The following is a 24,311-nucleotide window of genomic DNA, read 5'->3' on the forward strand; positions in this document are numbered from 1 at the left end:
TACAATCGTGCATACATAGATACGTAAAAAACACAATAACGTATTCTAGTTGGGTTAGTAAAAATTTATTAAAAGTTGAAGGAAAAACAATACTTTAAGAAAGGAAAATCTTGACGACAAAAGTTATCCCCATTCTCATCGCTATCTATTCTCCAATGGAAAGATCAACGAACGCAAAAAGATTACGTCGACTGTAAGGGGGGACCGAGCAACGTACTTACTTTACTCGACCGGATCTTTCAGACAGAGCCAACAAAAAGGTTGACGATCTTTTTCCCTTTCTCTCGATGACGAATTTCCATGCGCTTGCAGTAAAGAAGAATAAGAATAAGAATAAGAAGAATAACGGAGAGCGACGCGTAGACTCGACGCTATGTCACCGCGAAATAACGCGTAATGCAGCCGCATAAATTAACGTGAGGGAGAAAAAGAGAGAGAGAGAGAGAGAGAGAGAGAGAGAGAAAGAGAGAGAGACAGAGAATGAGATATATACAGACGCATACAACGCACACGTATACATATACATTTATACATATGTATGTAAGTATATATAACTATATGAATATATATATATATATATATGAGAGAGAGAGAAAGATGCCGCGAGAAGAAAGATTGGGCCGCCTTAAACGCCGGCAAAGTATCTGGCCGCTCGCGAATAAATCGCCGCCATCGCCCACCGGCTCGAATTTGCATTTTCGCCGCGCTCCAAACGAATAATTTATCTCGCCGAGATTACTTTGTCATGGGGCGCGAGAACGCGGTCGAAAGGGGGGAAGAGTGTTACAGCGAAGAAAGAAAGAGAGAAAGAAAGAGAGAGAGGGAGGGAGAGAGAGAGAAACAGACAGGAAAATTATTTGCGAACGATCAAAAAGGGGATGGAAGAGTCTCTCTCTCGGAGCTACGAGAATGGCTTAATCAGCTTAAGGCATACCGTACACGCACCTTCGTGCAGAAAGGTACGATTAACTTCTTTCTCAAGTGAGACCGAATCCGCGAGTGGAACTCGCGGAAGGATTCCCGATGGATTCTTCATTTTAATCTTCCTTGTTTCTTTTCTTTTTTTTTCTTTCTTTTTTTGTTTATTTTTTTTTTCTTTTTCTTTTTTCTTTCTAAAAAAATATCTCGTCCCACCGACGACGTCGCTTGGACGACGTGCATGACTTTAACTTAACGACCTACAGGATGGAATTATTTTATAATGACGACAACGTGGAAATAATATTCGAATTTAATTGATTTCAACCGGTTTACGGGAAAATATAATAATGTTTCTCGCGGATTAGAGCGACGTTAAGTGTTTGTAGTTATCAAGGAGGTAACGTTACGTTTTGATTGCATCAATTGTTTCTAATTGGTTATATATTATACGTAACGATGAAGAAATGTTTATTTTGACGTATATATAACACTCTTGCAGTGTTGTTTCTTCTTTTATTTTTTTTTTTTTTTTTTTTTTTTTTTTCTTTCAACGTCGAGAAAACGTTCGCGTCCACGCATCGAAAACGATTCGAAAATAAAACGTGGTCGCCGACGACAACGACGTTGCTTTGATTTAATGTCACAAGAATTGGGTTAATGGATTCGTTTTCTTCAGAATTTTTTAGAAATCACAAGTTCCCTCCGTCCGGGCTGTACCTTTCTGATATTTGGAAATATCGTAATCGTTAAGAGATAAAGCAAAAGTTAAAAGTATTAGCAAATCTTTAAAACGATCGATCGTTCTAATTTTCCGGCACCGACGTCTATTGCATTTCGAAAGTATCGCGAAAGATAAACGTGAGGATGGGGTTCGAAACGTTGGAGCCATATTTTCGGTAGAATTCGAAGGATGAGTAATAATTGTCGACTTGTAGAAGGCTCTACTACGTGCCATCTTAAACTTCGGCTTATGCCGACCATATGCTTCGTTATTTAATATATCGCAGGGTGTGGGCTGTAACGAAACTGACTTCGAAATGAAAATGAACGGGGACGTTTGAAAGGAGATTTAAAAGAAAGAAAAAAAGAAATAGAATAAAAATAAAAGACGCGGAAGATTCGACGGAATTCCAGTTAATGCAAATAAAATGGCAAAGAAAGAGAAAAAAGTAAAAAAAAAAAAAAAAAAACGATAATTGCATTATCGTATCTTGAATAATATACAATATCGTTTCTGAAAATAATGTTTCAAGGGAAAATTCGATTTGTTTGCCGGAAATCCGAATCGATTAATGTCGAAAGTGGAACAACAGATTGTTCCGTACGAAGGACACGCTTTTGCTGTTTGAAATAAAACAGATCGGAACGATGCGTGCTTGTAATAACAATCATTGCGAGTGGGTATATCGCGATTATGGGAATCGGATATTAACGGGAATTTATACTTAAGAGAACGATAAAGAGAGAAATGTAGAATAACCTTAACCCAATTGATTTGTATATATCTACATCTTTCGAAAACGAGAATGTTATGGGCCGGAAAACTAGGTCGAATAGTTCCATTTCAAATTCAGGTAGAAAACAAACTAGTTTAAACGATCGATTGTTAACGTCGATGATCGAAAGTTAGAATAAAACAATTTATGAAACCTCGTTTCTTTTCTTTGCGTGAGAAATAAGACCGATTTTTCTTAAAACGATTACGTTCCTTCGAGTTAACTAATTAAAACGAGAAAAAAGAGAAAGAGGAAGAGAAAGAGGATATGTGGAAGAGAGAGAAAGAGAGAAAAGATGAAAATTCATTTCGAACAGTGGTATTCAACGCAGCTGCGATGGCTTTAAAGCGATTCCAAGTAAGAGACAGACTGTCTAGCTAGTAGAAGCACTACTCTCTCTCTCTCTTTCTCCTTCATATAGTACGAGAAGAAGAAAATTGACAAAGGTAAACGTCGCGGTTTCGTACTGAACTAGGAAAGAATCAACGATGTGAACGAGGAAAGAAAGTACGACAGAGATAGACACAAGATATCTCTCTTTCTCTCTCTTTCTCTTTCGTACTCTCGAAAGAGCCAAGAAAATTTCCTGGCACCGTTCCCGGGGCCAACGCCAGCCGAAAGAAGCGGAAAGAGTCCGCACGTGCTTCCGACAGTCGACGATTTCGTGAATCGTGACTTTTGCCACGACGCCGCCGCCGACGACGACGACGACAACGACGAAGAAGACGACGACGACGACGACGAGGAGCAAAAGCCACGTTTAATTTTAGTACGGCCGATCGAAATTATCTTGGCAACTCTCTCGGTAGAGCTTTCGGTCGCTATAAATTCATCGGCCGGGAGCATGAGTTGGATGACGACGGCCACCTGACGAAGCTTCACGATTTTCCTGGCGTCTCGATGTCTTCCCAAACGAGAATCAAGATTTCTGAACGATGCGATAAGCGTAGTTCATCTCAGATTGAATTTCACGCGTCGACCATGAAATTTCATAAAAGACGAGTCTACACTCTCGTCTCTTGAAGAGAGAAACGAGAGAGAAAGAGAAACGAGAGAGAAAGAGAGAGAGAGAGAGAGAGAGAGATCGTGCCAACGTTTTACGTTTAGTCACCGTCGTCAAACTCAGACCCTTCGGGTTCACGCTGTCCCTTCGGCTCGTTAACTAAACGAGCCAATGGAAAGGCGACCGTCTCGTCTGGTGGCGTGACTCGAGATTTTTCTTTCTAACGTCTCGGCGTGCCGCTTAGTTACACGCGATCTACTACGTTAATCCACGCGTTTAACGATTAGCTTCGCAACCACACGACGACACGACGACGACGACGACGACGACCACGACGAGGACGATGACTACGATTACGGTACGACGAAACAGCAATTCGTTTTTTTCTCTTTACGTTATCGACAATCTCGTTAACTTGTTAATACGTTTTTGAGTAGGACCATTAGAATTTTCTTTTCTTTTTTTTTTTTTTTTTTCTTTTAGATAACAAGTAGATATACCTATGTATATTTTGTATATATGACATTCGAATATTATTATTTTTCTCGAAACATTATTCTTTCCTCGAACGAAATAATTAATTCGTTAATTAATCGAGAATGAAAAATATCTTAGGATTCTTTTCAAATATGCTAGATCATTCGATCTCGATCCCTCGATCCTTTTCGAACAAGAACGAAGAAGAATGCAGAGAGTTTTGCTTCTCGTTTGCGATGAGCTCAGCCATATTTATAGATCTTCATCATCGATTTAATTTACAGAAAGTCGCATCTCTCTCTTCCTTCATTTTCAATCCTTAGCAAAGAAATCTATAAAAGTCTATGAGAGAGACAGAGAAAAACAGAGAGAAAGAGAGAGAAAGAGAGAGAGAGAGAAAAAGAGAGTTATAGAAAAAGTGCGAAGGCCGTCTTTGCATAAATCTTAAACAACATTGTAAAGGTTTGCCCGGAGCTAGTATTCTTCGTGATCGCGTTCTCTTTCTCATGTGTCTCTTTCTCTCTCTCTCTCTTTCTCTCTCTTTCTTTCTCTTTGTGAATACGAGCACCGACGTAAATTATTATACGACGTAGAAGTGAAAAATTACACGCGTTATTAATCACTCTACCAGCACGTTCGAATGATTATTATTTTTACATTAACTCTTGAAATTAAAGTATCATTCGTCCTCCTGTCAAGGACGCTAATGATCGCTCGAACATGAAGTATTAGATCATTTCTATACATGCACCTGGCATATAACACCATCGTTTCCATACAAACTGAGTCATCTATAATTAACTTCGTTACAAAAGCACGCGTTTTTATTAATCAATTTGAAATACGACAACTGATACTCTTTATTTCCTACCGTTTTACGAGTATCTTTCCATATCGTTTATCTTTCCTTTCGATGAATAATTAATATAGATAATTATCCTACATAAAAAAAAAAAATAATTTCAAAGATCTAAAAAAAAAGAAATTATATATATATCAGAATGATGAGATGCGAGCTAGGTCGATTTAAATTACCAGGTTAAACATAGCCATGATCGATCGTGTGTTAAACAATAGCAGCAACCTTTTATACGAGATATAACCTTGAGAGAAAGGTGAGAATATGGGAGAGAGAGAGAGAGAGAGAGAGAAAGAGAGAGAGAGAAAAGAATAAAAAAAATAACAATAAAAAAAGAAGAAAAAAAAGAAAGAGGAAGAGAACATCTAACGATGGAGTGTGTGCTCACAAACGCACAAACGTACGCATATGTATCGTACGTATATATGATGTAATAAAATATTTTAAAAGCTGAAAACTAGATAAACCTGGTCACGAATCGTATCCAGTGAGTACCACTCTTATACTTGATTATACATATGTGTGTGTGTGTGTGTAAAAGAGTATACCGCAAAAGTAGTAACTAACGACACGTGGGCAGCGCCGGATCGGATTGGTGCGAGCAAGCCAAGAGTAAATTATTACCGAGCCGCTCAGTGATGCGTCCGAACATGTTAATACATCTCATAATGGGCCCTTTGTCGCGACGTCCACCAACAATGCATTCGTTATAGCTCACAACTACACTTAGAGACACGGGCGCACGCTCCTGCCCACGTTAGGGGCGCGCGCTCATTCGTTCATCTCTCTCTTTCTTTCTCTTTCTCTCTATTTCTCTCTATCTCTGCCTCTCTCGTACACTCGCACACTCGCACGTATTGGACACACCAGGCTCGTTAGCACCTTATTAGCGTCATATATATGTGTGTGTGTGTGTGTGTGTGTGTGTGTGTATGTATGTATGTATGTATGTATGTATGTATATCGCGAACAAGAAAAAAATTATTCAAAATCGAAATTTCTTCGAATCAAAATTACACCTCGTCGAGCGCAACTACTTTCTTTTCTCATCTTTTTTCTATTTCATTTTCTTTTACTTTTTCATTAATCTCTTTCATCGCTTCAACAATGATCGAATAAAAGTACAACGCTAGTATTGTTCCCGAATATGCATGGATATCTAGATCGAGTACACCAAAAGTCGTGTCTTGTGGCACGTTCGAGGTTCGAGAAGCCGTTACATATCGATTCGCCTCTGGTGGTCCATTCCGTACTGGAGCAGCCTGTTCTCCTTGTCACAATTTTTCTCCTTTAAAAGGGTCCTGAAACCTGACACCTTCGTGGGTTCTCTTTCTCTTTCCTTTTTATTTTCTTTTTTCTCGTTTTTTCTTCCTTCTATTTTTTGTTACTCTACGTTTTCTTTTTTCTTCTTTTCGTCGTCCTTCCCTTATCCTATCCTTCTTTTGCTTCTGTTAAGGGTCCTGCGTACATGTATATAAGCACGTATGTATTTGAGGTAGTTTCCCCCTACTATATCCCTCTCACGAGAAGGGGATGCTTCTCGAATGATTTTCTTCGAAAAATAGAAATGAAATACGCGAGGGAGATCACGTAGTACTACTCTCTTAAAAATTTATAATATAAAGAGAAAAGATACGAAAGAATATCGTGAAACTCGCTAATGTTCTAAAATGCTAACGTTTGTACTCCATTTTTTTACCTCCTCTTCTCTCGCCATATTTTTTTCCACTCTGATTGGTGTGGTCCGTCTTTGAGATAAGGTCAACTTCATATCCGATCGTTTTATGACTAAGGTTCGACCAATATCCTGGACCTACCAACGTAATCTTTTACGATACAAATGCTGGGAAGATTAAAGAGCTCGAGTAGGATCTTCAGAATATTTCTTTCTCTCTCTTTTTCTTTTCTCTCAAGAGAAAAATGCTTATCTTTCTTTCTTTCTTTCTTTCCTTTTATCTCTTTTTTCTCTTTTTTCTGCGCGTGTATACGTATCTGTGTATACTATACCTGTGTGTCTATCTTTCTCTGAGAAATTGAATTAGGATTGTCGTGAAAAGAAAGAGAACGAGAGGATGGACTCGTTTCGAGTCGAGAGAAGTCGACTCAAGAGTCACATTTTAATTGCACATTGTCGGGCATTCAGAGAAAGATAGAAAAAGATAAAGAGACCACTCGAATACGACTTCCTCCTACCAACGTTCGAGATTTTATCTAAAATTGAATTTCTTTCGTAGCTTTTCGTTAAGGTTTTCTATTCCACTGACCAAATAGAGATATCGTTCTACGAGACGATACCTAAGAAAATCCTTTACTTCTGATTAGAATTTCAACGTTGAAAGGAACAAAATTTTTACCAAATTAAAAAAGGAAAAAAAAAAAAAAGGAAAATATTAACACTCACCCTCGTACATTTGTGCGTACTGAGGAAAACCAGCAGCCCGTAACCACTTGCAAGCCTCTTGAGCTTCGATTTCTGCGAACAAAAGAAATGAACGATTAAAAGTCTATCCTCGACTTGATCGTCGTCGAATGTACAACTTATTCTTTTTTTAAAATCCATCGTATGTAACTATACATACATACACACACATACACACATACACACGCATTATTTATATACGTATATACTGAATGATGATAATACCACACTTAAAACTATCTTCTTTTCCTCTTTACTTTATACTTGCAAAGAGTAACAAGAAGATCATAAGAAATGTTCTCGTTCCTACGTTTATTGTAACTATATACATATATACATATCTACATAGATACATACACACAAATATATATTATATATACGGATATACATACATACGTACGTACATACGCAGGTACGAGTCTTTCTTTTCTCTTAAAAGAATTCTCGACGCTCATTAAACCGGCATCGGTGGAACGAGACGCGCGCGATTTTCTCAATGAGATCGTATCGTTGCGCTGGATGAATGAAGGTTTCGTCGGGAAAAAGCGGCATCCGCGACGAGAAACGCGTTCTTTAGTTCGTGTATCTGCTTGCATACAGGGTGATTAAGTTGAAACGTTTAATACGAACTCGCGAAAACATGTAGGTACTTATTTACCAACTTATTTATTTTCTTTCATAAGATTTCTAGTTTCTAAGAAACTTCCTTTCCAAACGAACGTGTTAATAATTGTTGTAATCCACCTACTACCCTATCCCATCTTACTCTATTCCATCTTTTTCTTTCATATATGTACGTACTCGTAACATGTTTATTAAATTTACTTTTTAAGTGATTATTATTCCTATTAAGAATGATATTTTGATACGATTCGGGCTATATTTCGGTTTCGGAAATTTATGTAATAAAATGGTTAGACAGTGACGGACCATTTCGGAAACACCCTGTATACGTGTTTACAGGTACATATGTACAATGTAGGAACGACATCGATGTTCGAGGCCAAAGGGAAAAAAGGAAGAAAAACTTGGAGCTGGACGGAATGCGCTGCGGTACCGCGGATCCGACGACGGCCCATTCAATCGTCAAGGAAGAACGTCGTTGTAGCTCGTTTACTTGTACCCTACTGAGAGAGAAATAAAGAAAGAAAGAAACGAAAGAGTAAGAGAGAGAGAGAGAGAGAAAGAGAGAGAAAGAGAATATACCAAGAGATAGAAAAAGATAGAATATTCGCGTATACATAGCCAACTATTATTTTCAAACTACAACGTAGAGTCATTGTCCCATGCGTTAATAAATCGATCAAGCATAATCGATAAGATCGCCGACATTAATTACAAACAGGGTTGAGGTTAAATAAGACCAGGGTATACGTACAGAACGATGAAGATATATCTTTGACGTAATTATGCGGAAAAACGTGTACGGGAAAACTTGTCGATGCGGTACGAATCCGAGGTGCCTTACATTCTTTCTACACTGGAATCGACCACCCGTCGAGGTGAAAAGGGAAGATTCCTAGGATCCCGTCGTGCCGATATAACAACTAGTAATTTCGTTTTCGCGAAAGAGAAACGAATAAACATTTTTATATATATATATGTATATATAAAACTAAGTGAAATACTAAAGGAAACATTATTTTTCTTCCTATTTTACCTCATTCTTATTCCTCTTCATAATTCTTAACTCCGTCTCGTATCCGATAATTTACGCGTGGTTTCTGAACGAACGAGATAAGAGTACAGAGGTAAGAAAGAAAGAGACAGAAAAAGAAAGAGAGAGAGAGAGAGAGAGAGATTGGATGTCCGACCATCGTCGTCTCTCTCCCAGCTTATTTCTAGACGACGAAATCGCACGAAACGGACAAGCGACGTTTCCATAGACGAACGACATGGAAATCCACGATGTCGAGATCGCTTTGCGGTAGGTCGCCGCGTTTAACATCCAGCTCTCCGGTACTGAATAAAGATCTACGTAGGTGTGTCACTTCGTGCGGAATAAAAGGCTGGCGACTGCCGTTGCAACGCACATACGACGTACGTATACAGACGACGCGAGGACAGAAACACGAATGCACTTATATACATGGCTTGGTAGATGCAAGGCCCTTTCGTAAGGAGATTTGCCTTTACGCAATTGAGGCGACAACACCCGGACGCGAGACTCCAGAAACCGGCTACACTTTCCGACCGAATTACCAACGTCTCGCGAATAAACGTCTCGAGTGAGATAAAAGAATGTAAAAGAAAAAGAAAAGAGAGAGAGAGAGAGAGAGAGAGAGGTAAAAAAAAAGAGGGGAGGTAATCAGCTGTCTCCCTCGAAACTTTGCAACTAATCGTACCCGCCTCGGGTAAGTTACTTAGGTAACTTTGTAGACAGGTAAATAGTTGTATACATACCTATAGCTATGTATATGTATTAGTATTATGTATGTATAAGAAAAATCAAATGGATCATGTGTTATATCGAAGCATAAAAGTTTAACGCGTTCAGAGATTTCAGATAATGATAGAAGGAATATGGGATGATTATGAGGGAGCATGTTTCAAGTCGAACGATAAATACTGTACTTTCAAGGATAATCAGTTTTCCTTGTAAAGATTCTTCTCGATATCTTTTATCAATTATGGCAGATTAAAGTACGTCCATCACGAATGTAGATTCGTGATCGTTCGAGAAATTTGAAAGAGTCTAGTTCTTTTTGTTAACTCCTCGAAAACAAGTAGGATCGGCCATCGGTAGAAAAATATAATCCAACAAGTGTTGAAGATAGTTGACCCGAATAGAATGAACAATCAGAGTTCGTTTGAAACTTGTCTTCTGGGACACGTACGTGTTTTAAACTTTAACACGTGGATATTGATTAATACTGACAACGAATAAGAAAGAAAAAGGGGAATACATGTTGTTAGGTATGCGTTGTCTTTCAATCCGAGGGACCATAAACTAAGTACGTGCAAAGTCTTTGAAAACTCTCAACGTTTTTCAAACGATCGGTCAAACTTCTCTTCTTCTTTTTCTCCATTCGATCGACGTTGTCTCGGAACGGCCTACTTCGATCACCTCGTTAAACGTTGTCGAGTATATATGTATATATGTATGTATGTATGTATGTATGTATGTATGCGCTTAACTGGCTTTGATACTCTTCGAACGTCTCTTCAATAAGAGACAACGATTGGCTCGTAAAACTAATTAAGCCGTTGGCTATTATCATTCTCTTTTTCTTTAATCCGCTCGCATTCGCATAACACTTTTTTAATCAACACAACTTGATAATTAAGACTTGATCATCGCGACATTCCTCGACGAGGATTCGTTCCTTCCTTTTTCTTCTTTTTCTTTTCTTTTCTTTTCTTTTCTTTTCTTTTTTCATTTCTTTTCTCTTATTCTTTTCTTTTTCGGTATGATTTTAATCCGCTTAGAGATTTGCACGGTTAATGAAAAGAATAAAAATTCAGAAAAATTCATTGAGAATAATTTTTCTTTCTGTCGCAACCAGATTCTCTAGTTATTAACGTCGTTTTTAATAATTCTCGATAGTTCTCGAAGAAGATAAAAATGAAGATTAAAGGGAAAAAGAAGAAGAAAAAGAGGTAAATAAATAAAAATGTTAGAATGATAAAAATGTTAGTTATTCATTAACAATGACATCAACGTTCTGTATTAATCAACGACGTCTATGTTTTACTTCGTTGAAAAGAAAAAAAGAAAATAAAAGGAAAGAAAATAAAAGAAAAGAAATAAGTGGTGTATCCCTGTGACTCGTAACGATAACGAGACGAAGACTGTCGATCCAGTTGTCTCACATCGACGTGGGCCATTTAATTAACGTCGATCCTTCTCTTGAATCGATGTAATCCCACAAGGAGAAGGAATCATTCGGTATAAATGAAACAAGTAACGACGACGACCTGCTTAAGACTTCGTTTTTACATTTACATACATTTTCTTATTCGCGTTTTAAACTTCTCGGTGACGGTGATAATCGAATGTACGCGAATACTATTAAAAATTATTATTGATTACAATTTTATTTCGATTAATAAGATAATAAGAATGATTAATGATTATTTAATCGTACATAATATTTATACGTATTTAATATATCAATATTTAATGTGATGTATATTATTTAAAAAATGTAAAAAAATTATTTATTTATTTATTTATAAAAAGTAAGATGATCGAGAATGATTGATTTTATTTACGTCGGGTATAATACATTGGTGTTAAATTAGAAAGAGAAATAAATATGAATGAAAATAGGACAAATCGATCGACCGAGAGGATGAAATTTTTCAATGAAATTTAGTATAATAATCACGAGGTTAATTAGTATGTTAATTGAAGTGGACGCTTTCTTTTTCTGGAAAGTGTGCCAACGACGTATACGCATGTACTTACGAGATATCTCTTCTATCGAGTTCGTTCGTGATCAATTAATGTTAACCTCATGGCTGACTTTATCACCGTCCTTGAGAAGGATAACGTATTCGTAAAATAAGGATATAAATAAAGAAAAATTTCTTTTTTTCCTAAGGAAACGTCGTGACACGTTAGTTTGATAGTTCTTAACGAAGAAAAGAGAAAAGAAAAAAAAAAAAAAGAAAAAGTAGAAAGAAAATCGACGTTAAATGCAAAGGGTCTCGCGTTCTACTCTTTCTCCATATTGTCCCTTTATCTCTCGAATTTATGTATAAACAAACGTAGAATGTAAAATCCACGGGTGACTATCGTATACATGCAAATGCGAAGTGTCTCGTTTCTATCTAAGTGCTCTTAAAAATCGCTATTCAAATTCTTTGAAAGATAAAGAAACTAGACATATATTTTCTTAAGAATTCTTATTCGTACAAAACATCGCACAATGATCGAGAATCAATTAACAACAATGCAAAAATCGATGTATTTCGAGCAATATCAAACGTAATAACAACGAAGGTATAAACTTCATAAAACAAGACAAAATTAAAGAAGCAAAAAAGAAAACAATAAGCAAACGAGTGTAAAATTTTGTCGTGGGACATTTAACGAGCCGTTTGTCTGCACTTACTATATATATATATATATATGCATACATTCTACATACACATACGTAAATACATGATGTAACTTTTCTTGCGATCACCAGGAAGAACCTTACGTTTCGAGTATATGTAAGATCGTTATGAGAAGGAACGCGATTCGTGTAGGGTCGTGTGGGCGAATTATAATGAGATGAACTATCGACTCTGAACGTTAGAGAAAAAAAAAAAGAAAAGAAAGAAAACAGAAAAAAGAACAGAAAAGAAAAGAAAAGAAAAAAAAAAAGAAAAATTCACCTTCCACCCCACCGTAATACGGGATAACGCATGGAATCGATGTTACGGTGTGTTACTTGCGCGAACAATAGAGGTGAAAGGTAAGATGAATCGTGGAACTCGCTTCTTCTTCTTCTTGTCCCTTCGATGTATCGCGATACACTCGTTTATTTACCTCCCTCCTCCCCCATTTCACTTCCTCTGTACTCCTTTTGTCGTTTCTCCAGCGTGTCTCACACATATGTATGTACCTAAGTACTTACGTACGTAAGTACGATTCGATTTTATCTTTCTGTCTCTATTTCTCTCTCTCTTTCTCTCTCTTTTCTACTCTTCTACTTGCTAGGATCTATGTCGTCGTTTCATGACGATCGATGATTCATTAAATCGCTAACGAGACATAAATAAAAAGTTTCGATCGAAAGGTTTCATAGATTGTCGTGTTTAATCCTTTAATTGGATAATTTGTATAATTGTTTAATAGAAATGTATAATTAATAAAATGTATTTGTATAATTGGTGAATAATTGGTTGATAGAATGGTGAAACTGTAATTAAATAAAAATGCAATAAAAAGATTAAAAATAATAGTATACATAGATACCTACTTCGATATATATATATATATATTTTTTTTTTTTGAATTATACTACGAGGAACAAAAAACGAATGATATATCTCTTTGTTAGTTTCTGTTTTCTTTTTTTATCGTTATTAATCGATCTTCCTCGAACGAACGAATTAATTAATTGATCCACGTTTCGTAAAAAGAAGGATCGATGGAGTAACGAAGTGAACCACGAAAAATAGCAAGAAATAAACTTGCATGCATTGCACGCGTAGGTCGAGAGCGGGACAAAAAAAGAGGGAAAAAGAGAGAGAGAGAGAGAGAGAGAGAGAGAGAGAGAGAGAGAGAGAGAGAGAAAGGACGGAATAGGTCCTTATAGGGAAAAGTGCAGGGCTCGAACTTCGATAATTAACGCTCGGAGAATCCCAAGAGAAGATACACGCGTTGTTATCTATAAATAATAAAATCGATGTTCCTTCGATACATTACCAAACGAGTATCACGAGATGGCCTTGTTCGCTTTAAACGATAAAAAAGAAGAATAAGAAGAAGAAGAGTGTAGCAATCACCGTCAACTAAACTTTTCTTCATACTTCATCTTCTTTTTTGAAACTTTTTGATTGAAATTCGTTCAACATTTGTAAGTAGAAAATTCTTCAGTTAACTTGTTCCAAAGAAAAAAGAAAAAAAAAAGAAGAAGAAGAAGAAGAAGAAGAAAATAAAATAAATCAAACCATTCGATCATCAAAGAAAGCATTGCACCATTCAATTCTATATTTTACGATTCATTCATCCAAAACTCTCTGTATTTCTTTTATTTTTTAATTCAAATAAATTTCATACATTAATCACGTTTATACCGATCGAAAGTATCTCTCTCTCTCTCTCTCTCTCTCTCTCTCTCTCTCTCTCTCTCTTTTTCTCGTTAACGGTTTAAAAAGAAAAAGGATTACGGAGCATTATGTACGGCATATTATACGAACCTTGAAACGCAGATCATCATCTCGTATTGGCGAGCCGTGTCAAGTTTACCGGTTAGCCTTCCTTTTCTTTCAGTTAACAATGAAACTTGAAAAGGATACCTTTCGTGCTCGCCTCCGATAACGTTCTACGGTGTGACATAGAAAGGTGAAAAGAAAAAAAAAAGAAAAAAAGAAAAAAAAATAAAACAGGAAAAAGAAATCAAAGAAACGAGAGTAAGTAAGTACACAAATCGTTTAACTCGTTTTTTTACGCATGGCGAACGGAGATGACTATGTCGAATGAAATGTACGAAAAATAATAAAGATAAATGATAACGACGAGTGGTAAAACGAGTAATACTGCCCTACTATACTAAGTTTCTCTCTCTCTCTCTCTCTCTCTCTCTCTCTCTCTTTCTTTTTCTCTCGCTCTTTCTTTTTTATCTCTTTTGTTATAGCGATTACACGAATATCGGAGCTGGTTTATCCATTAATATATTTTCTTCGTCTCTTGGATAATTCAAATTATCCGCTTGTAGTAATCTTTGTTACGAAGTTACGAGCTATCGCAAACGAGCCGAATGGTTGACAATGATTAAAACTAGCGTTACGCGTCCGTTCATTTTCCTAACGAAATCTCGTTAGAGATTCTCTTTTACATACTTTTTTTTTCTCTCTTTCTCCCACGGGATATAAAATCGTTCGGTTATTTTGATCGTCCTGGTAAAACGTAATACCTTCTTTCGGCTAACAATCTCTTTCAAACGAACGAAGGAGAATTCGTTCTGTAATAAGAAAATCGATAACACGAGGAGTACTAATAAGAAGAGGGATAAAAGAAGGAAGAGGAGAAGAAGAAGAAGAAGAAGAAGAAGAAGGAAAAGAAAATAAAAAGAAAAAAAAAAACGAAGAAAATGACGACTGCAAAGGCCACCAAAGAGGATTCCACTATCTTCGTTGTAGAAAGAGAAAAGGAATCTTGTAAGAAGAAAATATGTAAAGAACAGAGAAAATATCCGCGATAAAATATCCTTCGTACTCACGGACCATTTGTCTCTTTACTTACCGACCGTACCCTCCCGTAAATTCCCTCCCACGAATACCATAAAATCCATTTATCTCCGGCATCGTGAGATATAAAAGTAAGGCGTCCTCGAGCATCGTCAAAATTTACGCTCTAATAGGAGCAGACGAATCCTTTTATTTCGCGACAATAATGGTTAGGTTAAGGGAAGAAAATGAAAAACAAAGAAGAAAAACAAAAAGAGAGAGAGAGAGAGAGAGAGAAAAGAAAAAAAGAAAAGAAAAAAGAAATCAATTACGCGTTTTACCAACCGCTAAGTGTATACCTTGTTTAAGAGGCTCCTCTTTCCATCTCTCTCTCTCTCTCTCTCTCTCTCTCTCTCTCTCTCTCTCTCTCTCTCTCTCTCTCTCTCTCTCTCTCTCTCTCTCTCTCTATCTTTCTATCTTTCTCTTTCTCACATAAGAAACTCTCGAGTAACAGCAAGGGCCACGGTAGTAGGTCGTAACTTCAATGGTGAGTCCGTTACACCTTGTCGTGCCTCCTCGTACTACGAAAACTGCCACTGTGGGCGTTCGTTGTCGCTCATTAACGAGACCGCTTTTTGTTACACCGAAAAGCACGGTAAAACCTGTCGCGAACAAACGCGGAACCGACTATTCGTGCTCTTGGAAGGTATCCAGATGCTGCCGGCAGAGTCTCTGGATCCAACGGTGAAACGACGAACGGGATAGTACGAGAGACTAATTAGCGCCGGCGATTAAGCGTTTCTCGCTTCTCCCGCTACTCTTTCTATCTCTCTTTAACTCTTCTATAACTCTTCATTTGTACTCGTGCCTGCCTAAGAAGAAGCACGTCAACGTGTAATTGAAAGAACGTTTTGCTCTATCTCATTTTCTCTTTCTCTCTTTATAACTCTTAATTTTGTATATTCTATGAAAACTCATCGATCACGTATCACGTTTTAAATTCAAATAAATCATTAACTGACTTCCCGAAGCGCTCGATATATCGTCTATCCTTTCTTAAATAAATCATCATCCTTCGTTTATTTTTTCCTCTTCGCCTTTCTACGATTTATGAATCTTTACTCTACGATCTATAATTCTTATTACCTATCAGAAATTAATTTTACCGAGTCTCGAATATTTTGACGATCGTATAAGAAAAAGAAAAAGAGAAAAGAAAAAATAGAAGAAGAAGAAGAAGAAGAAGAAGAAGAGGAAAAGCAACGATCGTGTTCTAAAACGGATGAGGATCGCTAACTTCCTGGAAGGAAATCTAAAATCTACTGTAGGAACGTGCCAAGATGGAAGAGGAAAAGAGAAAGAATGAAAGAAAAAAAGGAAAAGAAAGAAAGAAAGAAAGAGAGAAAGAGAGGGAAGGAGATAGAGAAAGGGGTAGGAAGAAGGAAAAGATGAAGAGAGACGAGAAGCACGCGTTTCCGCATCGTCGTTGAAAGGTGGGTGTTTGTCGCCAGACATCGTGATTACAAGCGCTTGCCAAAGCTTTCACCCATTGTTCCGAATAATTATTCTTCTTGGAGACGTCCGTTCTACAAAACCGTTAATCCTACGCTCGACGACGCTTAAATCAACTACTTTTAATCAACTCTACTTTATGCGTTCGAATTATTTTTATCGCTTTTTAGAAATGGAGACTTTCAAGAAGATAGACAAAGAAGTAGAACTGGAGCGGGGTGATAAAAGAAGGAAAGAAAAAGAGAAGGAGGGAAAGGAAAGAGAGAGAGAGAGAGAGAGAGAGAGAGAGAGGATCGAGTGCATCGAATAGTAAAAGCTTGCACCAGTTTCGGTGTTATAGGGAAATCACTTTGCGGAAATACGATGCGATAGGATGAGGTTAGTTACAACGGACGAGACGAGTACTGAATCGTAACTAACGATTCTAGGAATGACTTTCCCGTGGTTCGTTACTTGCGCGCAATTTAAACTGCAAATTGATGCCGGACGCTTCCGTAAGACCTTCTTATGATTATTCTCCTAATGCTTTGATACGGCCCCCTTTTTGAAACGCGACTCGAGTGTCATCGTCTGATGGTTATAATGGGAAGAAAATGAAGGGGGAAAAAAAGAAAAGAAAAGAAAAATATGTCGCGGAAGAAGAGCAAACTCAACGAGCAACGAATACATGCACATAATCGAGCAATGGACGTTCGAAGAACGAATTTTATTCAACATACTTTTTTCCACAGTACCAAATCAACATGGTACATATGTACGTGTGTGTTGTGTGTGTGTATTTCAAACAGAAATTTTTCTTTCGTGTCGTTAAAAAGAGAGAGAGAGAGAGAGAGAGAGAGAGAGAGAGAGAGAGAGAGAGAGAAAGAGAGAGAGTACTGAGAGAGAGAGACCACCCTGAAAATCTCGTTCCTTGGATCCTGCGTGGTGCACGCGGATTATTTTGAAAGCGAGTCACGAACACGTATATCCGAGTGCGCCGATACGTTGCTGCTTCTGCTACTGATGAAAAAGGAGAAAAAGACCTTACGAGGAGGTCTTGGCTCTTAGGAAGAAAGAAATAAAAGCCGAAATCGTGAGAGACGCACGACGGACGACGACGAATCGAAATAAAGAACTTTCGTTTCTCCCCTTGCTTTTTTCATTCTTCCTTTCTTTCTTTCCCTTCTCTTTTTTTTTTGTTTTTTATAATTAAAAATTCTATCGTTCGTGTGACAAATATAACTACGTGATAAATTAAACAATTTATCAATTGATTATTTTCACTTACAATTACCTTGACCTTTCCTGTTGTATACATACATATATATATATATATATATATATATATATATACACACATACATATACATATAACATATTACATATAGATACACGTACACTTATGGATAAAATGTTTCAAGGAAGGAAACAATATTTAACTTGTTTCACGTGGCTCCGCAGGAAGCTACAGAGAAAGAGAGAAAGAGAGAGAGAGAGAGAAAGAAAGAGGATATGGAGAGCACCATGCTGCGTCGTTACGTTTCTCTTCCCACGGCGTTCGTAAAACACCTTGTGCGTGTGCGAACATACATATATAAGCATAAGCGCATATTCTCGTTATATAAGCGTATACGTATAAGTATATAGAAGAGACGCATATTTATGTATACATAAATACGTATACATGAGTACGCGTATGCACGTATATAACGGATGTGATCTCTTTCTCTCTCTCTCTCTCTCTCTCTCTCTCTCTTTCTCTTTCTCGTAAACGTGTACACACACATACACTTTCATAAACGACAATAAGGCGTGATAATGCAAGCTCCGAAACGTTTAGTCATCGCGGCACTTCAAACTGCTCTTATGGACGATGAACCTCGTACTTACGTCATTTTTCTCGAGGATTCAATCTAGTGAGATAAATGCGGCTATCTTTCTCTTTCTCTCTCTCTCTCTCTCTCTCTCTTTCTTCCTGTTTCTTTCTTTCTTTCTTTCTTTCTTTCTCTATCTCTATCTCTATCTCTCTCTGTCTTTCTCTTTCTCTTTCTATTCCTCTTTCTCTTTCTCTGTTATACGAATACACACCGACCAGCGTATCATTATCGTAACACCGTTTCGAAGAAACTCTATTACACGAACTAGTTCGCCTGTTAACTTACGACAGAATAACGTTCCGTGTTTGAGGTAGGTCAAGCGAGTCTTCCATGTGAGCAGGAAGAAGAAATTCTTCTTCAAGAACGAAAAGAATAATGATCGACTTGAGAGTATACCGTTCAAAGGGAATAGAAAAAGGTATTTTTAAAGGAAAAGTCGGAAGCCGTTCTGTTCTCCGTTATCTGTGAAACGAATGTACGATGGAAAAGAAGAGGAAGGAAACAAATATGAGGATGGAGAGCAGATGGTTACTCGGAAGGATTTCAAGGAAGACAGAGAGAGAAAGAGAGAATGAGAGAAGATTCATCTCTTCGCGAAGTTCTTACTTTTCTTAATTCCACGCTCTCCTTCGCACGCGGTAGAATTTATAATTTAGTGCGTGCCATGCTGAGTTACGGCAAAGCGTAATGATATTTCGACTCTCTTGGTAAACGAGAGAGAAGGAGAGAGAGAGAGAGAGAGAGAGAGAGAGAGAGAGAGAGAGAGAGAGAGAATAAGAAAGAAAGAAAGAGAGAGTATCCTAAGATTCACGAGAACGATATTTCATTCTCCGAACTAGACTGGAGACTATTTTCCGATGTATCTGGAATGAAGGATCTAAATATAGTGATAGGTACGTTTTCTCTTTACACGAAAGAAAGAAAGAAAGAAAGAAAGAAAGAAAGAAAGAAAGAAAGAAAGAAAGAAAAGTTTCATTTACTTTGATTCGAATCATCAGAAAATTATTAAAGAATGAACGATCTGCAATACGTTCATATTCAAAGTATCTAGCACATGGAAATAATAGTAAAATATTGAATAGAACGTAATCTATTAATCTCGACTATGCTATGACAAACGTATCAACCTGATCGATTTCGAAAGTTGACAGAGAACGTTATGAAAAAAAAAAGAAACAAACTAAGCAACAAAAGAAAAAATGAAAACTTGCGTGGGAATGAACTTTCTCAGCGTGTTTATCATCCGGTGCAATGATCCGCACGTGCATCGTAATACTCTATGCACTGGTAATTAGTAACGACTTCGGAGCGAGTTGAAGGTGTAGTAAAAAATATTTCGAACTCTAAAGACCCTACCGGCAACGGTAACAACACCGGCAACGGCAACAGCAACAGCAACGACTGGCGGTGGCAAGCAATAATACAACACCATGAGAGACACAGTACGAGGGTAGTACCGGCATACTCGAACGCGGCTCGGTTGATTTACGAGAAAACGAGATCGATAATTAGAAGGCGGCGAGCGAGCTTGTCGTCGAGTTTTTTATCTCCTCCCCCGCGTCACAACGTTAACTCGCCAGAACGGATATATTTCGATTGGTAGTAGTGGTATCGTGAGCGACAGGCCTCGTCGATTCTTCCGGCTGAAGGAAGGAGAGCTCGTATGTACGTACGTAGATATATACGTACATATATACGTACGTACGAATGTATGAATGTATGCATATATGTATGTATGTAGAGACGACGTGCTGAGAACAAACGATAATGCTCTGTCGCGATTGGAAAATTAGTCGGGCGTCGATTCGTCGGACAATTCGACGAGTCGAAACCACCGCCATGTTCAAATAAGACACCTATTCGCTGACAATGATTAATTTCCTTTCGTAGATCTTGCCGTGAGATTACAAAGCGAGTAGACTCGTTGTTACTCTATCTTTCTTTCTTTCTTTCTTTCTTTCTTTCTTTTTTCTTTCTTTCTTTCATTCTCGTTTTACTCACGATGATCGGACCTACTAACACGCACAGAACCGATCCGTTACTCGAAAGTGCATGGAAGCATTAAATCGGTCGTAGTTCCCGAACTCGAGGCGTCAAAACGAATCGATCATCGTAAAACGAAGGTGTTACAACGAGAGAGCTCTTTCTCAAGCTCGCCACGAGGTGAAAGTCACGATCCTTGCGCTACGAAATACTCCTTAAAGGAGCAACAAGTAACTTCACGTATGTATTAGTGACGGCTACGCTGCACCGTAATAGACAAATACGTATATGTATCTACGTATATACACAGAACACATACCACACATTCTTCGAACACAGACCTCATTCTAATCCTAATTCTCTAATCATCTTACGTTAATCCCTTTCCCTTTTTCCCTATTCTTTCCCTTTTCTTTCATTTTTTCCTACCTGGCGATGCACGAATTTCTACGAAAAATAAAATTACCTTAATTATATTCACAAATAAAACGGGAACCATAGATCAATAAGTAAGGTCCCAGACAGATTACGAACAGGTAGCTGGAATTTTTCAGGTACTTTTTTTAACTATACGTATTATTTACTTTTGGATACGGCATTAGTAATTAGATAGGGTGATACAGGTACGAATGCAAGTTTAAAAATCATCGATATTTGCTATTAACTGTTAATACTTCTCCAACAATTTTACCTCTAATATAAATATAAAAACAAAAAGAATCGTTGAGAGAGACAGGCAGTCTAGCAAATGATCTCGACTAATCTTAGCCAAGACGTAACGAAGATATAAACCAACCGCTTCTAAGTTCGTCTAATACATACGTACATACATATGTATTAAATAAATCATCATTGATTTCATATTCGGCAGCTATTATTTTACTCAATGTTCATATATATGTGCGCGTGTGTACGTTCGTATGTACATTCGATTAAGAAAAAGAGGATCGAGTTATCGGTCATCGAGACGCGTCGATGCTTTGATCTTCGAGTATACTCGAGAAGAGTAATCGTACACTAGGAAGATAACACCTTCGAAATTAGAATCTTTCGATGCTGATGAGCTCGAGAGTTCGAACAGTAACATCGTTCAAATCGATATTCTCTTTGTACCTAAATATTAAAATTAATTTATTTGAAAATGAAACTTGCGAGTAACGCTTAACAACATTTAACGCGTTAAATGGATTTAACGTCAAAAGAAAATGATTAAAAGGTTTATATTATATAATACGTGATGTAAACGTGTTCTTGTAGTGGTTCGTGCCTTGATCGAATTCGATTTGTCGAGATTAAACGTTTTCATGCTCTCTCTCTCTCTCTCTCTCTCTCTCTCTCTTTCTTTCCATCTTATTCAATCCCTTACGAGGAAATTTTAGTTACGGTGGAACGTGCGCCTAAAAGGCGATTCAATTAAACGCAATAAAAGCCGTGTTAATGCAAATCCAGGTCGGCGTATATATCGCAAATAATACAGTTCATTAGTAAACGGTCTCGTCGTGTTCACCCGTGCGAGCGGTTGTTTGCCGATACCGTGGCTTCGCGTTGCTCTCTCGAGAAGAGTTGCGTGTACGCATATTCAAATGAGATATACGACTGTGAGCAGCATATAGCTTCTATATATAAGCGCACGCGAAACTCGAGGGACCGTGAAGATCGACTCTTTCTCTTTCTTTTCCTCTTCCTTCTTCTTCTTCATCTTCTTCTTCGTCTTCTTCTTCATCTTCCTTTTCATTTTCCTCTTCCTTCTCTGAGCATCGTATTACTTTCCGAATTAACGTCGTATCTTTCGACTTCTTTCGTCCAATCGAAAAACGATAAACTTGTTCGATCTTCGATTAATTTTTTTCAATTATTTTTTAATAAACGAAGAAACGATTATATCTTATTTAATACCCTTACCTACGTTAATCCATTTAAGGTTAATACGATATATTATTCGTTTAATACGTAATAAAGGTATCACGTATTTGTCGAAAATAAAATAGTATCATTCAATTTGAAAATAATCAAATTTTAAGGATATTTTTATGAGAGAGATATTCTCGCGATTGGATACGTTCGATTAAATTTTCCTAGATAATCGAACAATTTCTTTCTTTAAATTTAATTTGCAGGATGAATAAATTTTTAATATTCTTTTTCTTCAAAATCGGGTTAAATGTTAAAAAAAAAAAAAAAAAAAAAAAAGAAAAGGTTAGTAGCTTTCGTTATCTCTCTCTCTCTCTCTCTCTCTCTAAAGATATTTCGAGTAGGATTAGAAGGTGCAAAGGAATATTTTTTTTTCTTACGTCTTCGATTTAGTTTAGTTTTCTAAGAGATCACGTTTTCTAAGTGCGATGTATTCGATTGATTTACAAAATATCTCGTGAATTAGGTAGGTTAATACATACGTATGTTTAAGGGTTTCTGACCTCTTGGGTGGTCCGAATTTTACAGGCGCCACGTTATAAGGCAGACACGCGGGATTCGCCTCGGAGCATTACGTGTTATGCTAATTATTCCGAACATACCGTCATAAATATCTCGTTATTACTCCTCCTCGTAAATAAAACGGTAACGTGCGGCACCGACGAAACGATATTGCGGACGGTTAGACTGTAAAAGAAGAAAAGGGAAAGAAAGAGAGAAAGACGATGAAAGAAGAAAGAGAGAAACGCGTCCTTTGTTCATTTATTTCACGAGGAAAAAAAAAAGTGTGTTCAGCAGCAACGAGCACACAATATTTACACAAAATTTTTAAAAGTCTATGTTCGCAAAAGCCACGGAATCTTATAAAAAAAAAAAAATACCTTATGGGTTACCTTCCTACATTCGTTATAAGAGTTATTAGAGCATATTATAAGAGTTATAAGAGCATTTAATGAAAACTCGATCGTAATTAACGTGATTTAGAAATTCCAAGAGCTATAGAGGAAAAAGAAAATGAGACATGAGAGGAGAATAATTAAATCAGTAAAAAGAGGTGGTAGGTTATTAAAATAAAGTCGGTTGAGATTTGAAAGAGCACCGGATTTCCTGCGCTCTTCTCGTTACGAATAACGAAACTCTATCGTGATTAAAGGGAAGGGTTAAACCGACGAACTTTCTTCTTTAAAATGTCAGAGTTCAATTGACAATGTGTCCCGACGGACGATTATTTCTACGAGCTTTATTTTAATTCTTTTTTTTTTTTTTCTTTGTTTCGCGTGAACGTTAAAAGAGAATGTTTTTAAATGATATCGTTGTGTCATCGTCGTTGTTGTAATAGAGTAACGACAAGGAAGTTTTCGAAAAACTCTTTGTCCCTTAATAGATCGCATTTTCCCTTCGCTTTGTTCGATTTGAATAACGATTGAAATTCCTGGAAAATCTCATTACTCCGTTTCTACGTTCCATTACACTCTATAAAACAACCCTGTCGTTTACAAAATTACAAACTCTTCAACTTCTTACTCGAACGCGATAATATTGAATTTCTCGTTACAACATGACACAAAGTATCAAAGAATATTCAAAATTGAATCTCGTAAACGTTTTATTCATGAAATGTTTTAACCTAAGAAAAGCTTTTTTACAACGATAAAAATATACGTCGTATTTATCGGAGAAAACTTGTACGACATTGATGTCAATAAATTCATATAAAAAAAGGCGCAAAAATACTCGTCGATAAAAATATTCGAAATATTGTCGAGTACGTGAGAGAAGAAAAAAAGGGAAAACGATATCAATACGTATGAATATACGCGCATGATTTACATATGTATTGCAGCTACCACATGACGTGTAATCATTGGTGGTGAAAAGAAGAAAGATGCAAAAACGTACAAGAACGATGTCGGCAAACGATTTTCTCCTTTTTCTATTACGAAAATGATATATCCTAAAGGCACGTACTGTCCTATAACGAGAAATCGATTTTATCTATGACTGACTTTGAAATTTGAACTTAACGAAATTCTAACTAGATATAAAC

The 24,311-nt window shown here is 37.1% G+C and overlaps 1 protein-coding gene across 3 annotated transcripts in view; it reads right to left on the minus strand.

Moving 5' to 3' along the window:
- LOC122629556 overlaps positions 1-24,311 on the minus strand; it is a 170,615-nt gene that overhangs the window by 29,142 nt on the left and 117,162 nt on the right. For all 3 annotated transcript variants that reach the window (XM_043813093.1, XM_043813094.1, XM_043813095.1), the window contains one exon: positions 7,158-7,229. In XM_043813093.1, the coding sequence (XP_043669028.1) occupies positions 7,158-7,229 (72 nt within the window). The remainder of the gene's footprint in view (positions 1-7,157; positions 7,230-24,311) is intronic.

Source organism: Vespula pensylvanica, chromosome 5 (genome assembly GCF_014466175.1).
Source record: "Vespula pensylvanica isolate Volc-1 chromosome 5, ASM1446617v1, whole genome shotgun sequence".
Classification (NCBI taxonomy): Eukaryota; Metazoa; Arthropoda; class Insecta; order Hymenoptera; family Vespidae; genus Vespula; species Vespula pensylvanica.